Source organism: Malania oleifera, chromosome 10 (assembly GCF_029873635.1).
Source record: "Malania oleifera isolate guangnan ecotype guangnan chromosome 10, ASM2987363v1, whole genome shotgun sequence".
In the NCBI taxonomy this organism is placed as follows: domain Eukaryota; kingdom Viridiplantae; phylum Streptophyta; class Magnoliopsida; order Santalales; family Ximeniaceae; genus Malania; species Malania oleifera.
In genome coordinates, this window is record NC_080426.1 from 31,135,083 (window position 1) to 31,152,813 (window position 17,731).

Below are 17,731 nucleotides of genomic sequence, written 5' to 3' on the forward strand. Positions count from 1 at the left end.
GAGAAGAAAGAAGAAGAAGAAGAAAAAAGAAAATTAACCCATACCCCCACCTTGTTGCCCTTATCTATTTCCGTCAATCATTGTCACAAACCAAGTGTTTTCTATTTTAATACACACTTAAGGACATGCTAACACACGCTTTTTGTTTTACCCTTGCGTGACGAGTGATAGCCTCTCTACTCGAAGCAAATGAAATTCCTATATAATATTGAATTAGTATTTATCAAACTATTACTTCCAATGTATTAGTTTCATATCAATGTAGCTTATACTATTAAATTTTTTAATAATGCACTAAGTGCAAGTTCTACCAGTCACTAGCCAGGTAACAAGATCAGGCATTCAAGAAATGTTTAGAAGAAAATAAAACAAATAGCAAATCAAATAAGATTTTAATTCTACACATTATCCACTTTGACTTTTCTTACCTTTGTCATATTACAATGTATTTTCATTTTTAATGATGTATGATACAGAGAGAAAATGCAACAGAGCATACACTTCATTCTTATTTTTCTTTTCTTTTCTCAAGAAAAATGTTTAATCCAAATGGAGCCCAAGTGGACCTTTAAAACAGCTGCACATATATACTTGGGGTTTGATGTCTCATTGAATAGATTTCTTCATTCATCTGGTAGAACAATAGATGGGAGAATTTTCATGGGGCAACCAAGAGTTGTTTCATACAAAAAAAACATGACATTATACAGAGCTAAATGCAGCAGCTACAAATAATTGTAGCTATAAATAATGTGGAAATTGTGACAATCCAATAATATTAACATAGGTACACAGAGAGAATTAATCATGGATCATTAAGGGTTTCAATAGCATCAACTATTGTTCTTCTCGCCTTACAGTCATCGAGGTAATTCTGGTAGATATAAGATGCAAATCCCCAAAGAGCCAGAAGCATAGCGATTACTTTCACACCGTTCATTTGGTCGTGGAAAACTACGAGAGAAGCAATAGGAACAAGAGCCAAAGCGACGGTACTTATAACATTTGAGAAGAGAGAAGAAACAATAAAAAGTAAGCCAACTACACCAACAGAACAGATCTGCCAAGCCACAGCCGTCCAAACCAAAGTCATCACATAAGAAACACTTCCCTTACCAAAACTCACCATTTCTCCATTCAGTGTCTTCCATTCCCCACTTGCAAAAAGCCCCACAACAGAAGCACAGGTGGCAACAACTGATGTATAAATCTGCATTTCCAAAACCGCAGAAAACGTTTCTTTTTTCAGAACCTTCTGGAAGGTAAGCTGCATGACGGAAAGCAAAAGAGAGTACATTGCAGAAGCACCAAGGGTACAAATAAATCCAATGGCATACTTCAACTTAGAGACTCCAGATGGTTCACCAGAATCATCATTTACAGCGATTAGAGAAGCAGACAGCGAGAGAACCATCACGGAATTAAGAATTAAATAAGTGAACTTTTGCTTATTAATGAAGAAAGAGAAAACTGCATTAAATGCCAATTGGGTAGCACAAACAAGAGAATAGGTAGAAGAAGAGAGGTACAACAATCCAACTGAATATAGCATGTTGTCAGCAGCTATAAGCACTCCAAGTAGGAAATAGATTATTGTGAGAGTGACAATAGAAGGTGAGGCAAAAGTAGTAGAAGGCTCATGGGAAGGAGACAGAAGAAAATATGGGATGAAAAGAATGGGGAAAGCAGCAGTTTGTACCAGGGTGCACATCCATGTACTATTGCCACCCTGATCATAATAGAATCTCCCTAGAAGGACAGCAGCAGATTGGCCAGCAATGAGGAAGAAAATGTTGAGTGCCACTAAAACCCACCATTGCCAGCGCTTGAGCCCTGCCAATGGTAACTTGCTAGTCATTTCTCCACCTTTGACTAGAATTGGTTCTTGAATATCTGTACATAAACACAATTCAAATTTGGCATCAGTGTCGTAAAAGGAAAAAAAAAGGCTTTGTCATACTATTGGAAATCAAAGATGGAAAAAGTAACCCCCAAAAAACCTACATGAAAATCATGGTTTACAATCTAAAAACCAGTCAATTTATGCAATGTTGCAACATTAATATAGATACACTGCAACTTGAGTTCACTGATGCATGGGTTACACATTCTAGTTTACTTTTCCGGACAAAGAATACATGGCTAGTGAACTGCTAAATATGGAAGTAATGCTTAGTCAAATTGGGTTCAGCAAATACCTGTATTTGAACGGGTTCAATGGATACCTGGATTTGTACCCAAGGCCTATAAAGAACAAGTACAGAATTACTTATGATATGATTGTTTATTGGAGAAGGTAGAACTGACAAGATAAGAAACCTTGTAACCAACTAAGGGTATTACTATTAAGGAAAGGAAAAATCATGAGTTACAGATTGTTTTTCTCAGTAGACTTTCTATTCTTGTCCTTTAAGCTTCCAACGTATCCTTATTTGCCAGTTTGAAGCCACAAATTAACTAGTTCAAAAAAAAAATGATGGATTAGCCAAATAGACAAAATCCCACCAAAAGAAAGAAGGCAAAATAGCTGCCCCTTATCTCCTGTGATTCCAAAACAAATGACGAGTGCATGGAGCATACTCTTAGAGTACGCTAGATCCGCAGCATGGAAACAGTAGGAATGGAATAGCCACTCTATAGAGATATAATGATTTACAAAGAAAAAAATGTGATGCCATTTTTTGAGGCAAACAACTATGAACACTATGGTTGGGAGCATAGATCTCAGGCGTTTGATTTGGATTTGAACAAATTTTAATACAAATTTGTATTATATTTTCTCTAAATTCACACAAATCCAAATCTAAATCAAGACCTCCCCCAAAAATAGGGTAAAAGTTGTTACTCCAACATGGAATGGATAAAAGAATGACTCTTTCCAAATCTCACCATAAAATTTTATCTATGCAATTCCATGCCGGTAGAATAACACTGACTTTCTCTTAGTCATTTGCTTTAGAATGAGGTCACATTCTTCTTTGTAAAATATTATATCCCTGCACTGACTATTTTATTCCTAACTTATTACATTCCACAAATCAAACATTCAATCCATGAAATATACTGTGCTAGACTTATTGAATTAAACATTTATACACAGGCATTGAACTTGCACTTTTCCGGCCTATTTCTTAGTTTAGAATCCATAACGAAGGAATTTTAAATTTGAAGCTGCTAATAATTTGACTATGAGATTGGAAACTGGTACGTTTTATACGGCAAATGATAATCTAACGGTATGACCTTCAGACTAAATGAAATAAAATCAAAAGCAAGATCCTTCTGGAAAGCGCAAGCTAAAGCAAGTAAAGCAGATTGTCTCTATTGTACAATGGCATATATACCTAGTGCCAAAAAACAAAAAAACAAAAAAATTCTAACTAAAAAACATAACGTAATTGGCTAGGAAAACCAATATGATGAGACAAAATTGCAAGAAAGCCTATAGAATTCCCTCGCAACCTTCCCCCCACCCCCCCCCCCCCCTTTTTTTTTTTTTGGCTAGAGGAAAACCCATATAATCTCGCTCTAATCGTAATCATGTCAATTCCCAATTTCAAATTTGAACTATAAATAAATACCTCTAGAAATAAGTTCATATTCAATAATTATTGAAAACGGTAAACCCCAGTTTTGCGTTCCATCTCCAAGTCCACCCCAAAAAGGACAATCATCATTGGATTATGATTCTTGCGAAAACCCATTATAGTGCTCAAAAATTAAACAAAACCCAGATCTGATTTCTTGCTTAATTACCAAAACAAATGAAATTTGAGAGAGCAAGAGAGAGAGACCTGTCATGAGTTCTTCGGCCTTTCAGATGTTCGAGTAGGCCCTTCAGAGAGAGACAGAGAGAGAGAGAGGGAAAGATTTAATGAATGTGAGCTTGAGTCGAACTGAAATTCAATTCATTCATATAGTTTTCGTATCGATCTTTATAGAGTGGGAGGATGGGAATTGGGAGCATCGCCGCCTGGGGAAATTATAAGAGGAACCGGCCAAGAACAAACACTACTCTGGGAACAGCAGCACAGTTGCAAATCAGACCAGTTTGGGTTGATCTCAATTTAGTTTTTCAATCAACACTGAAACATATCTGCAGAAGCCACGATGGGTTGATAGAGAATTTCAGATAGGTTGGTGTGAGCAGATTGCAAATAAATAAGATTAAATCTTCAAATTTAAAATGGAAAACAAACCCAAACCATATAAATTAGAACAGAAAAAAAAAAAAATCGGAAACAGTAACTAATACCAAATACGCAAAAACCCAATACCCAATTTGCCGGCGTCGTGGACTGGCGGTGGGTGGAGCCGCGATGTCATGCGACGACGGGAGGAAGGAGATCGCCCCGTGCTTCTCGGCCGTGGTGGTTGGTGGCGGGACGGTGCCGCTGTCCATGTGCTGCTACGGGATTAAGTTCGTCAACGACGCTGGTAAGAGCGCAGATGACCGGTGCTTCGCCTGCCGCTACATCAAATCGGTGACGGATGGCATCCAATTTTTCATCGTCTCCTCCAATTTTCTGGATCACCGGCGAAAAACATAGGAAGAGGGGAGACGTGCGAGAGAGCAGCGAAGAACCCAGCGATGGTGAGTTTGCCTCTTATAATTTCCCTCGCCGGCTGTGGTAAAACGGTGGCTGCCGCTCATTCCTTTCACGGCGGGTCACGGGCACACCGCACCTACAAGGAAAGGCAGCGAATTTTATAATTTATATGCGGCGCTCATCAAAAGCTTTTCCTTTTTCTTCTTTTTTTGAAGCCTTAAAAGACCACGTGTGCAAGTTTTTTATTTTATTTTATTCTTTTCCAACTGGATATTTGTAGCGTTAAAATTGATTAATTAAAACATAAATACCCAAAAGACTTTTTAAATATAAATAAATTGAAATATATTTTAACCTCATTTTAGATTTGAATTTTGAAACTTATAATTTATTTTGAAATATATATATATAAATTATATATTAAATGAAATATAATTTAAACTCGTTATTTTACCTTAAATTTTCTGTATATATATATATATATACATACATATATATATATAATAAGATTTTCTTATCATTTTGAATCGAAGGATTTTAAAATAAGTTTTAAGTTGACAAATTCAAATCAAACTTTTCTTATATCTTTTTAGGTAAATCACTCAAACATTTGTCATGTATATTATTTCTTTTCATTTCTCTCCCCCTAACTACATGTTATGCATGAAAATTGTTCGATTTTTTGTCCTTTTCTTGGTAGAGGGCGGGCCAACATAGCCCCTATAATTTTTTTTATTAACGCTCAAAATTTTTTCCCTTTCTCTTGCTAGCCATTGTAGGGTAAGATATTTTATATTGTATTTATTTTAAATAACAATGTGTTCATTTTACTAACTTTGTTGTCCTTTGTTTTATTATACTTTGAAAACTAAATTAGTAAAAATTTAAGTATCGTGATTCAATTGGGTTTAAGTGAGAAATTTGGTGGCCATGGTTATCTTTAATCCAAATTATATAATGTTAATAGTTTGGTAATATTTGCAACGACCTGCTTAATTATCTGGGTATTATTTATTTTTTTATATAATGACATTCTACATGTTCTAATACCATACTGGGGTAAACTCAATCATTAACCTAAACAACGAGAAGTAGAAATCAAGTAAACATAACCATATGTAAATATATACACAATACTAGAGTACTAACATGTTTCCCAAAATATACACATATATCTGTTCCCTAAAATACCCTCAACTATGCTGGGATATACAAAATCCTCCATAATACTCACTTCACTGACAGGGCACTACTGAAGCCCCTCTATCTGCGAGCCTAGTCTGCTCGCTTACTTGGATTACCTAAAAAATAATTCAACACTAGGATGAGCCAATGCTCAGTAAAACGAAATATGATATTACTAGTGTGTGGCAAATGAGTTACAATATTATAAAAATCTGTTTTCATATAATCATGTATAACTGAATATGTAAATACAGTACAAGTGATAAAATCTACCACCCCTTTCCCTGTTGCTTAACATAACAGTATTGAAGATTACTATTCAAAATACTTCTAGTATACGTAAGTGTGTTCCCTATTTCTGCAAATCTGTATGTACGTAATAGTAACTGAAAACTTTCCCTGTGGATAACTGTGTGTCATGATTTAACCCCTTATGACAGGGTTGTGCGGCCCGTAAGCGAGATTTACACTGGTTGGCCGACCAGGGTAAATCACTATACTTCATCAATCTGATCTGTCCACCTCAACCCATATCTGATGGGGAGTCTGTCCACGTCAAAGGCCTAGGTGATCGACCTACTACCACGTATTATCTGAATAGGTGGTTGCACTCATAACATAACATAATATTTGTAGCAACGGTATTGTGCTCTATAACTGCATAGTCCAACAGGGTTTGATATTATATAATATATTTTTATATACAACTATCTGATTTATCATGATTCTAAAATAACCGTAATAATCATTATACTGAATAAACTGTAACTGTAATCTATAGATCATAGTACTGAGAACCGTATAATCATAACATTGAAACTGCATAATCGTAGTACTGAAATTTGTATAATCATGATACTGAGATTCGTATAATCATGGTACTAGAATTCGTATAATCATGGTACTAGAATTTGTATAATCATGGTACTAAAATTCATAAAATCATGGTACTGAAATTCGTAAAACATATCTCCGTACTATATTCATATTCTCAAGCCACACCATACTTTAATACATAATTTTCATAATTTAATAAATTGTATAATATTTTAAAAATACCTAACATAGCATATCTCCCTTACCTGACTACTAAAAAGCCCCTATGGTATACTGACCTAACACCTGCAGGGCCTACTACACAACACCCTGAAAACAACATTTTTCAGAACAGAATATCAGTATTTCTTCGCCTACATCATTTCCTATAACTATCATAAGGCCAAAATTAGACGAAAAGGCCTTACGCTGAATTTGAGATGAAATCCAACTTCGTCTCACCAACGATCCGCTCTGGCAGACTTGTAAAGAACTTCGTCAGGAGTATCGTGGTGGCTTCGGATCGTTGATCCAGCGACTGGCAAGGCCGAAATCGAAGAGAGAAGGGAGAGAGTCCGTGGGAGAGAGAGAGAGAGAGAGAGAGAGAGAAAAGTCTGAAAATGTGATAAAAATCTGACTTTTCACTACTTATAGGGTCAGATTTGTTGACGAGACATGTCACCTCTTCGATAAGTTCTTCAGTAAATTCATCGACGAACCTCACCCTTCGTCGACGAAATTCAGAGTAGCCCAAATCTGTTGCTCGATATTCTCTCATCGACGAGGTCATTGCTCGATATTCTCTCATCAACGAGACGGGACCTCGTCGACGAGATCCTTAAGGCCTTCGTCGATAAATCCATGTATTCGTTGACGAAACCTTAAATTTTTTGAAATTATTATTATTACCTTAAAAATGTAATGTCGTCAATGAACGCAAGGCGTTCGTCGACGAAGTTTACTGTTTTATTCTGTTTCTGCTTCCATTTCTCTCCCTCATTATTATTTAAATACTATTATTTTTCGGGTCACTACAATATTAACTTTTTTAAATCATGTTATAATTATTAATTATACATACTGTAACGTCCTACTTAATTTATCACATATTAAACATAAATAATAATAACATCAACCCGAACCCGTGGGTAGCGGGGATAGCCTACCCTAAACAGCACAAACCTAACCAGCAATAAAAATAATTTACATTCATCAAACCATTAATTACATAATATCAGAGTCTACTACATTCCCAAAATACAGTATTTGAATATAATCTCCAAAACATCAAAATAGACCTAGGATCTTACAACAAAAATCTCCTGATCTTATATCAAAGCTTACCCTTCTAGTAGGGAAGCTCAACTCACTCAACGGCAGCCACAACTCGCAGGTATTTCAGGGTCTCCTGAAAAATTAATTAAGTTTGGGGGTGAGAAACGGTTTAGTAAGGGAAAATAAACTAAATGCAGTTATATGGCAACATGAATATATAATGGAGTTATACATATACAATACATTTCATATATCTATAAACATTCGTCATAACATACTAAGTCATCATATACTTTCATATTTTTCTAGTAACTCATATCATTCATAAATTGTCTATTATATCTGATAATACTGAAAACATACCCAGGATGAAGAACTAGCTGATGTCATGTATTACCCCCCATGACGGGTTGTGCAACCCAAAGGTGGAACCCGACAATGGCTAACCGACCCACCATACCCTGGTTCGGACTGCTAGGTGGACGTCTACACTTTACATTGAAAGCCACATCGACTATCCATCTCCCACCCCCTCGTGGGGTGGTTAGCACTAATCTGATCATAGATATCTGATTTATAAGTTATGGTACCGTGCTCTTGAATTGAACTAAACTAACATTCCGGTTTTGATAACATATAATATAGAATCTTTCATAATTTCATAAATACGGCCTCGCGCCGAAATCATTTCATAAATACGGCCTCGCGCTGAACATTTCATAAATACAACCTCGCGCCAAACATTTCATAAATACGGCCACATGCTGAAATTATACGTAAAACACGGCCTTGCACCGAATATCTTATACATATCATTTTGAAAATAAATCAATTATCATGTATTTTCAAAACTATAATGTACTGCATTATTTCATAATTCCTGAAAACATACTTTACTCGTAAAACTTCCATATCATAATACTTTTCATGAAAGATAACATTTATGCCACACAAAGTTGGGTAAATCATACATTTCATTCTAAAATCATAATTCCCGTACAACCACAGTATTTTCCCAAATATGCATTTATTCCATAATATTCAAATATCGTACATATTTTTTAGAAAATCAATTTGTTCATAAATAATAGTAAATTGCGTGAAAAATAATTGTTTTAGTTTATTCCTTTACCTGACTACTGAGAAAGCCCCTAAAATATCCTGGTCTAACACCCGTAGGGTTTCTTGATCAAAGCCCGAAAAACGACAACCCCCATAACCAAACATCAGTATTTTTTCATAAATAACCTTTCTTATAACTATGGAAAGACCAAATTTAGCATAAAAAGTCTTACCTCAACTTAGGGACGAATTTCAACTCAGCTCTAGTGACGATCCGCTCTGGTAGATATGGAGAGAACTTCTCCAAGAGCGTCGTAGTGACTTCAGATCATCGAATCGGCGGAAATTCGGCCCGAAATTGAAGAGTGGAGGAGAGGAAGTCAAAGGGAGGAGAGAGAGGGAGTTTCTACACTGAATTTCATCCAAAATCCGAGTTTTTCACTATTTTATAGGGCTGGATTCGTCAACGAGCCACGTCATCTCGTCGACAAATCCTTTAATAATTTCGTCGATGAAACCCACTCCTCATCGACGAAATTCAAACTGCCTAAAACCTCTCTCGGTATTTCCTCATCAACGAAACATGACACCTCGTCGACGAGCCCAATTACATTTACGTCGACGAACGCTTGGCCTACTGCCTCCTTCTCTTCTTGTTTCCATTCTCCACCCTCTTAATCATTATTTAAATACTATTATTCGTCGGGTCATTACATTCTCCCCTCCTTATAAAATTTCATCCTCGAAATTTACTATTCCTGTAGTTTATCATCCCTTATTAAGTAAAATGGTCTACTTATTTTATTACTTGCGCTCACTTATGGCGGAGGAATACCGTGGTTACATTTCAAGTCCTAGGAGAGAACATATACCAAAAAAAAATTCCCCCAAAACTAAATACCACTTACTAATTAAAAAATTACATGTACCTGCAAAAGAAATATTATATATTTACTCACATTTCTTAATCACATCTGATCTTCCTGGAACAGTTGGGGGTATTTTTGTCTGATCTGCTCCTCGAGTTCCCAAGAAGCCTCTTCTACTGCATAATTCCTCCATAAAACTTTTACTAGAGTAATCTTCTTATTACGTAGTTCCTGTTCCTTTTGGTCTAGAATCTACATTGGTACCTCCTCATAGACTAGCAAATCACTGAACTTTAACTCACCATAGTTGATAATATGATAAGGATCTAGGACGTATTTCCTCAACATAGATACATGGAATACGCCGTGCATCTTGGATAGTGTAGGTGGCAAAGCTAGCCTGTAGGCCACTGCCCCACTTTCTCTAAAATCTCAAATGGACTGATGAATCTAGGGTTAAGTTTACCCTTCTTTCTGAATCTCATAACTCCTTTCAATGGAGTTATCTTTAGAAACACATGATCACCAGCGTCAAATTCCAAATTCCTGTAGCGATTATCGGCATAACTTTTCTGTCGACTCTGAGCTGCATTGATTCTTTCCCTGATAAGCCGAACCTTGTCATATGTCTACTGCACCATTTCTGAACCCACAACTTGCCGCTCACCCATCTCGTACCAATACAAAGGAGATCGGCATCTCCTCTCGTATAAAGCCTCAAACGGCGCCATGCCAATACTGGTCTAATAACTGTTATTATACGCGAACTCCACCAGTGGCATGAACTGAGTCCAGCTACCCCCAAAATCTAATACACATGTACAGAGCATATCTTCTAGTATCTGTATCATCCTCTTAGTCTGTCCTTCTGACTGAGGATGGAATGTCGTGCTAAACAATAATTGAGACCCCAGAGCCTCCTACAAGCTCCTCCAAAATTGTGACATGAATCATGGGTCTCGATCTGACACAATAGATACAGGCACCCCATGAGAACGAACTATCTCCTGAATGTAAATCTCCGCTAAACAGTTGAGCGAATAGCTGATCTTGATAGGGAGAAAATGGGTGATTTTAGTCAACCGATCTACTACCACCCAAATCGCATTTTGGTCATGCGATGTCGACAGTAGCCCTGAAACAAAATCCATAGATATATGATCTCACTTCCACTCTGGGATAAATAACTGATGCAACTGACCCACCGGCCTCTGGTGCTCAGCTTTTACCTGCTGACACGTCAAGCACTAGGCTACATACTCAGCAATCTCTCTCTTCATGTCACTCCACCAGTAAAACTCTCGTAAATCCCTGTACATATTCGTACTGCCGGGATGAACCATATACAAAGATCTATGAGCCTTATCTAAAATAGTCTTCTTGATGTCAGCATTAGCAGGAACACATAATCTGGAACGGAACCGCAAAGCTCTGTCATCTGAAATGCAGAATTTCTTCCCCTGACCACTCTGCACTCTGCCCATCACCTCTGCTAATTCTGGATCTTCCTTCTAAGCAACTTTAATTCTTTATTGCACTATAGGCTGCACCACTAAACTGGTGATACATATTGGAGTATTACTCTCAATCAATTCAATGTCGAGTCTCTTTAGATCCATCATGATCAGACGCTGGATCTCCATAGCTACCAACGCTGATTCCTCAGATTTCCTGCTTAGTGCATCAGCTACTACGTTTGCTTTCCCTAGGTGGTAACTGATAGTACAATCAAAATCTTTAATAAACTCTAACCACCTTCTCTGTCTCATATTCAATTCCTTCTAGGTGAGGAAATACTTTAAGCTCTTGTGGTCGGAGAAAATCTCGCACTGCTCACCGTACAGACAATGCCTCCTAATTTTCAATGCGTAGACCACTGTAGCCAACTCAAGATCATGGGTAGGGTAGTTCTTTTCATAGTCTTTCAACTATCTGGACACATATGCCACCACCCTGCCATGCTGCATCAGTACACAGTCAAGTCCCTTCAAGGACGCATCACTGTAGATAGTATAACCCTCACCCCCAGACGAGAATATCAATACAGGCGCTGTGACTAACCTCTACTTCAGTTCCTAAAAACTCTACTCACAGCTATCGTCCCATTCAAATTTGACATTCTTCCTAGTCAGTCGTGTTAGAGGCCCTGATAAAGTTGAGAACCCCTCAAAGAAATGACGGTAATAACCAGCTAACCCCAAGAAACTTCTGATCTCCTGGATATTCCTCGGTCTAACCCAATTCACTACCGCCTCAATCTTACTGGGATCTACATAAATTTCGTCTTCTAAGATAACATGCCCCAAAAACACAACTTTCTCGAGTCAGAATTCACATTTACTGAATTTTGCATACAGCTTCTTCTCCGTAAGCATCTGCAAGACCTGCCTCAAATGTATCTCGTGCTCCTCATAGCTCCTCGAATAGACCAGTACATCATTAATAAAAATAACCAAAAACTGATCTAAATATGGATGAAAAATCATATTCATCAAATCCATAAATATCGCAGGAGCATTTGTCAGACCAAATGGCATAATAAGAAACTTATAATGCCTATATATGGTCCTGAAAGTTGTCTTCAATACATCCTCTGCTTTCACCTTTACCTAATGGTAACCTTATATGAGGTCAATTTTAAAATATACCCGTGTACCCTGGAGCTGATCGAATAAGTCATCAATACGGGGTAGAGGATACTTGTTCTTGATGGTCGCTTTATTAATCTCCCTGTAATCTATGCACATCGTCATAGACCTGTCTTTCTTCTTCACGAACAGTACTAGACCTCCCCACGGAGATACACTAGGTCGTATGAAGCCCTTATCAAGCAAATCCTGCAACTGATCTTTTAGTTCTGCCAACTTTGCTAGCGCCATTCAGTACGATGCTTTAGAGATCAGCATTGTACCTGGAAGTAGATCAATGGGAAAATCTACCTCTCGATCAGGTGGCAAATCTAGTAATTCATATGCAAACACATCTACAAACTCTTTTACCACTGGCATACTGGTGAGCTTCACTTCATTCCCTGTTGTTTCCTTTATGAAGGTCACGAACCCCTGACAACTACTCAAGAGTAGTCACCTCACCTAAATAGCTGAGATCATCTGAGGTAAAGATTGCACTCGTGACCCTGTAAATCTAAATTCTGATTTCCCTGAAGGTATGAATATCACTTCTCTTGCATGATAGTCTATAATAGTAGAATTAGCTGCTAGCCAATCCATGTCGAAGATGATGTCAAACCTGTGCATATCCAGCTCCACCAAATCGGCAAATAAAATTCTCCCCTAAACATCAACTGGACAACCATGGAGCATCCTACTACGTCTCACCGCTGACCCAGTAGGTGTAGCCACTAATAACTCGACATCTAATGATTGTGTTTTAACCCCACATAATTTAACACACCCCAAGGATACAAACGAGTGTGTGGCACTAGAATCAAAAAGTGCAATAACTTTAAATGAAAACATATTAATCGCACCTGTCACCACGTCGCTAGCTGTCTCAGCATCACCCGGCGTCAAAGCAAAAACCCTGGTTGCGACCATATTCCTCTGCTGAAGTCCACATGGCGCCTGATAGCCTCCAAGAATAGGTCTAGGAGTAGGAACAAGAGCTACACCAATCTGAGCCTGGCAATCCTGCATCACATGCCCTAGCGCCCCCACACCGGTAACAAACACCCCATCTGGCATGACACTCCCCCAGTTGTCTCTTCCCACACGACGAGCAAGCTGGAGATGGTTGTACACCCTGAAAATTGCGATTCCCGATTTCTTGCCTCCGGTCTCTATAGTAGCCACTCCTATAATGACCCAAAGAATAATGGTATTTAAATAATAAAGAGGGAGAGAAATGGAAACAGTAACAAAAGGAGGTAGTCGACTTCGTTGACGACATCGAACTTTGGGAAAAATACCCCAATAAATTTATCAGGGCCTCGTCGATGAATACAGGAGATTAGTCGACGAGGATACAGTAGGACCTCGTCAACGAAGGCAAGCTTCGTCGATGAGAAAATACCTAGAAAAGAATTTGGGCTACTCTGAATTTCGTTGACGAAGGGTAAGGTTCGTGGACGAAATTACTTAAGGACTCATCGATGAGATGATGTGGCTCATCGACGAATCCCGCAATATAAATAGCCCTAAACTGATTTTAATCGCAAAAAAAAAAAAATTTGTCGTAAACCCTCTCTCTCTCTCTCTACCCTTACGACTCCTCCCTCTTCTTCCTTTGATTCTGGTCCCGTTAGTCACCAAATTGACGATCTGGGGCCACCACTACGTTCCTGATGGAGTTCTCTTCAAGTCCACCGGAGCGTATCGTCGGTGGGACGAAGTTGGAATTCATCCTAAATCCTGGGTAAGGTTTTTTATTCAGTTTTTGGCTTTCTGGCAGTTGTAGGAAATGATGTAGGCCAAAAAATATTGATGTTTAGTTCTAAGATTTATGGTTTTCAAGGTTTTGAGTGGAGAACCATGCGGGTAGGACCCGTCTTAGTAGGAGGATTTTAGTGGGAATTGGGTAAGGGAAATATGCTATGCTAGGTAGTTCTAAAATGATTTCCGGTGTGAAATGTATAGTCTTACCAGTTTATTATTTACAGTAGGACATTATACAGATTATTAATTATGAATATTATGTATTAAATTATGTGTGGCTTGAGAATATAAATATAGTACAGAAGCATGTTTTACAGTATTTTTAAGATATATTTTATAGGATATACAACGAGTGAATGTGTTTTATAGTAATTACAGTATACCATGATTATACAGTTTTTACAACCATGATTATACAGTTCCCAGTACCATGACTTACGGATTATAGTTCAGTTCAGAAATACAGTTGACATAGTTATAGTTTATTTCATTGTCATGGTTTATACAGTTATTTCAAAATCATGGTAAATCAGATAGTTGTATATAGATATGTATTATATAGTATCATACCATGTTGGACCATACAATTACAGAGCACGATACCGTAGCTACATACAGTTTATAGAGTGCAACCACCTATTCAGATAATACGTGATAGTAGGTCAATCGTATAGTGCCCTGACATGGACAGGCTCTCCATTAGATATGGATTAAGGAGGGCAAATCAGACCGAGGGAATATAGTGGTTTACCCTAGTCGGCTAGCTAGGGTAGATCCCACCTACGGGCCGCACAACCCTGTCATGAGGGGTAAAATCATAACACACAGCTATCCACAGGGAAGTTTTCAATTATTATTATTATTATGTATATACAGATTTACAGAGACATAAAATATACTTATGTACATTAGAAGTATTTTAAATAGTAACCTAAAATACTGTTATGTTAAGCAACAAGGAAATGGTGGTGGTTTCTCTTACTTGTACTGTATTTAAAGATCCAATTATACATGATTTTATAGAAACATATTTCCATAATATTGTAACTCATTTGCCACACACTAGCAATAACATATTTCGTCTTACTGAGCGTTGGCTCATCCCAATTACTTTAACATCTTTCATGCAATCCAGGTAAGCGAGCATATCAGGCTCGCAGATAGAGGGGCCTCAGTGTTGCCTTGATATTAGAGTGAGTATTCTTGGGAGTATTTTTGTATAGCCCTATCCAGTTGAGGATATTTTTGGGGAACAGTTATATATGTACATTTTGGGAAACAATTTAGCACTCTGGTAATGTATATAATTACATATGGTTATGTCTATTTGATTTCTGTTTCTCGCTGCTTAGGTTGATGATTGGGTTTAATCCAGTATGGTATTAGAGCATGTTAAATGTCATAGTATATATATATAAACTAAGTAAAATAGCAGGTCGTTACAACCCCTCTTCCACGAACCACATCCGACCCCTTGCTGGGAACCAGAAGGTGTGGACCTCTTCTCTGCTCCTTGACCTCCATCCGATCACCAATTTATGCTATAGTGGCTCGGTCAACCAGCTCGGCCAAGTCCTGTAACTTCAATATCGATACCTGTTTGTATATTTCTCTCCTCAGACCTCTTTCAAACTATCGTACCTTTTTCACCTCATCTGGAATGATATACGGGGCGAAGCGAGATAGCTTGTTGAATCTCGCGCGCGTACTGCTGCACTGACAGTTGTCCCTGCTTCAGATTCAGGAACTCCTCAATCTTAGCCTCCTTGGAAAAGGCTGGAAAATACCTGTCAAAGAATATTTCTTTAAACCGCTCCCACGTCATCTCCACAGGTACAATCATCTACTGTTTTAATAATCTCACCGCTGACCACCATCTCTCGGCCTCTCCAGTCAGTTTATATGTGGCAAACAGTACCCTCTGCTCCTCCGAACACTGCAGTACTGCAAACACTTTCTCTGTCTCCTGCACCCAGTTTTTAGCGACTGCAGGATCTATCCCTCCTAAGAAAGCTGGAGGACTGATCTTAATAAACTTCTCGATCAAGCTACCGTGGCCTACAAATGGACCACCATGCTCCCTCGAACTTTTGGCGATCTCAGTCATGCCTTGTTGCTCTACGTTGCGTAAGACTGCATCAGAACCACCACCTGCAGCGCTTGAGGGTCGAGCACCCTCATTCCCACTAGCATGGGCACTACTACCACCAGGGTCCATCCTGAAAAATAATAAACTTAACTCAGAACCCCCTTCACTATACATATCATTCAACTTATATACTATATTCTCCTAATTAATTCGTCACTCCTGATCTTAATTCAAGGTTCAATCCTGCAACCTAAATACCCAACCCGACGATAGTTTACCATGACTTTCCTAAAATCATCACCCTAGGAAAATCACACAAACCACCACAGAAGTCCTGCATCTAGACTACAAAATCAGACCTCAAATCCCCTTATCCTATACTCTGGTATTATTACTGTTGTCACGATCTACTTAATTTCCACAATTTTTTTTATAATAATATTAACATCATACATTCCAACTCAGTAGATCATAGTCCACCTGGACCCGTGGGTACCACGGATACATCAGAGCACAAAACGGAAGCCTAAGCAGCAGAAAACATACAATCATATACATCTCAATACCAGATATCACAATATACCAGAGTTACTACAAACACTGTATCTCAGTATATACATTCCAAAAATCATATCTAGGGACATTTTTCCCAAAATCTAACTATCCGTACAAAAACTTACCCTTCATAGAGGGCAGATAGACAACACTGATTCTACGAGGCTTTTCCCGCTCTCCTATCAGGGGCCCCTAAAAAATTTATAAAATTTAGGGGTGAGACACCTCTCAGTAAGCGAAATAAATTAATACAAGTGTGTGATAACATGAGTATTCTGTGTTCTACATATACCATACATAACATATTCTATCACTGTTTTTTCAAATAAACATATACACATGTCAAATCATGACAGAACATATTGCATTTTCATGATCATGTTTCATCTCATAAAATAATCATAACATAAAAACATTCCTGGTAGGTTAGCTGACTATTGTCATGTATTATCCCCACATGACTGGGTTGTGTGGCCCGAAGGTGGGACCTGACAATGGTTGGCCGACCACTGCCAAGTCAATCATATAGTCTGTAAGTCCGATGGGTCTATCAGACCTGGTTTGTACACCAGGGGCAATCACACACTTCTTAAAACCACATCGACCATCCAATCTCACACCACTCCGTACAGCGGCGTTAACACAAATATCATAATCACGAAGACCATAAACACATAGCAACGGTACCGTGCAAGTACTATGTAGTAACCGGGAAAAATAAAATTTTAAAAAATAATAATAATAATAAAATAATAAAATAAAATAAATTAATTAAATTAACAAGTAAAATAAATAGTATGATAAGGAAAAATATATATATATATATATATATATATTGAAACATGTATATAAATATATATATATAGATATATCTGTGTATATATATAAGGAAGTTATTATGATATACATTTAATATATAGGTTAAAGGTATATATA

At 37.7% G+C, this 17,731-nt stretch overlaps 1 protein-coding gene across 3 annotated transcripts; it reads right to left on the bottom strand.

Moving 5' to 3' along the window:
• Positions 1-597: 597 nt before the first annotated feature.
• Positions 598-4,745, bottom strand: LOC131166174 (probable purine permease 11). 3 transcript variants are annotated; one of them, XM_058124491.1, is made up of 4 exons: positions 4,278-4,723; positions 3,795-4,096; positions 2,199-2,244; positions 598-1,893 (listed from the first exon to the last, which is right to left on the bottom strand). In XM_058124491.1, the coding sequence occupies exon 4, from the start codon at positions 1,856-1,858 to the stop codon at positions 806-808; it is 1,053 nt and encodes a 350-aa protein (XP_057980474.1). In that variant the 5' UTR covers positions 1,859-1,893; positions 2,199-2,244; positions 3,795-4,096; positions 4,278-4,723; the 3' UTR covers positions 598-805. The 3 variants fall into 3 exon arrangements, with proteins under 3 accessions (XP_057980474.1, XP_057980473.1, XP_057980472.1); XM_058124490.1 differs by lacking the exon at positions 2,199-2,244 and having other exon boundaries at positions 4,278-4,745; XM_058124489.1 differs by lacking the exon at positions 2,199-2,244 and having other exon boundaries at positions 4,256-4,733.
• Positions 4,746-17,731: the final 12,986 nt, after the last annotated feature.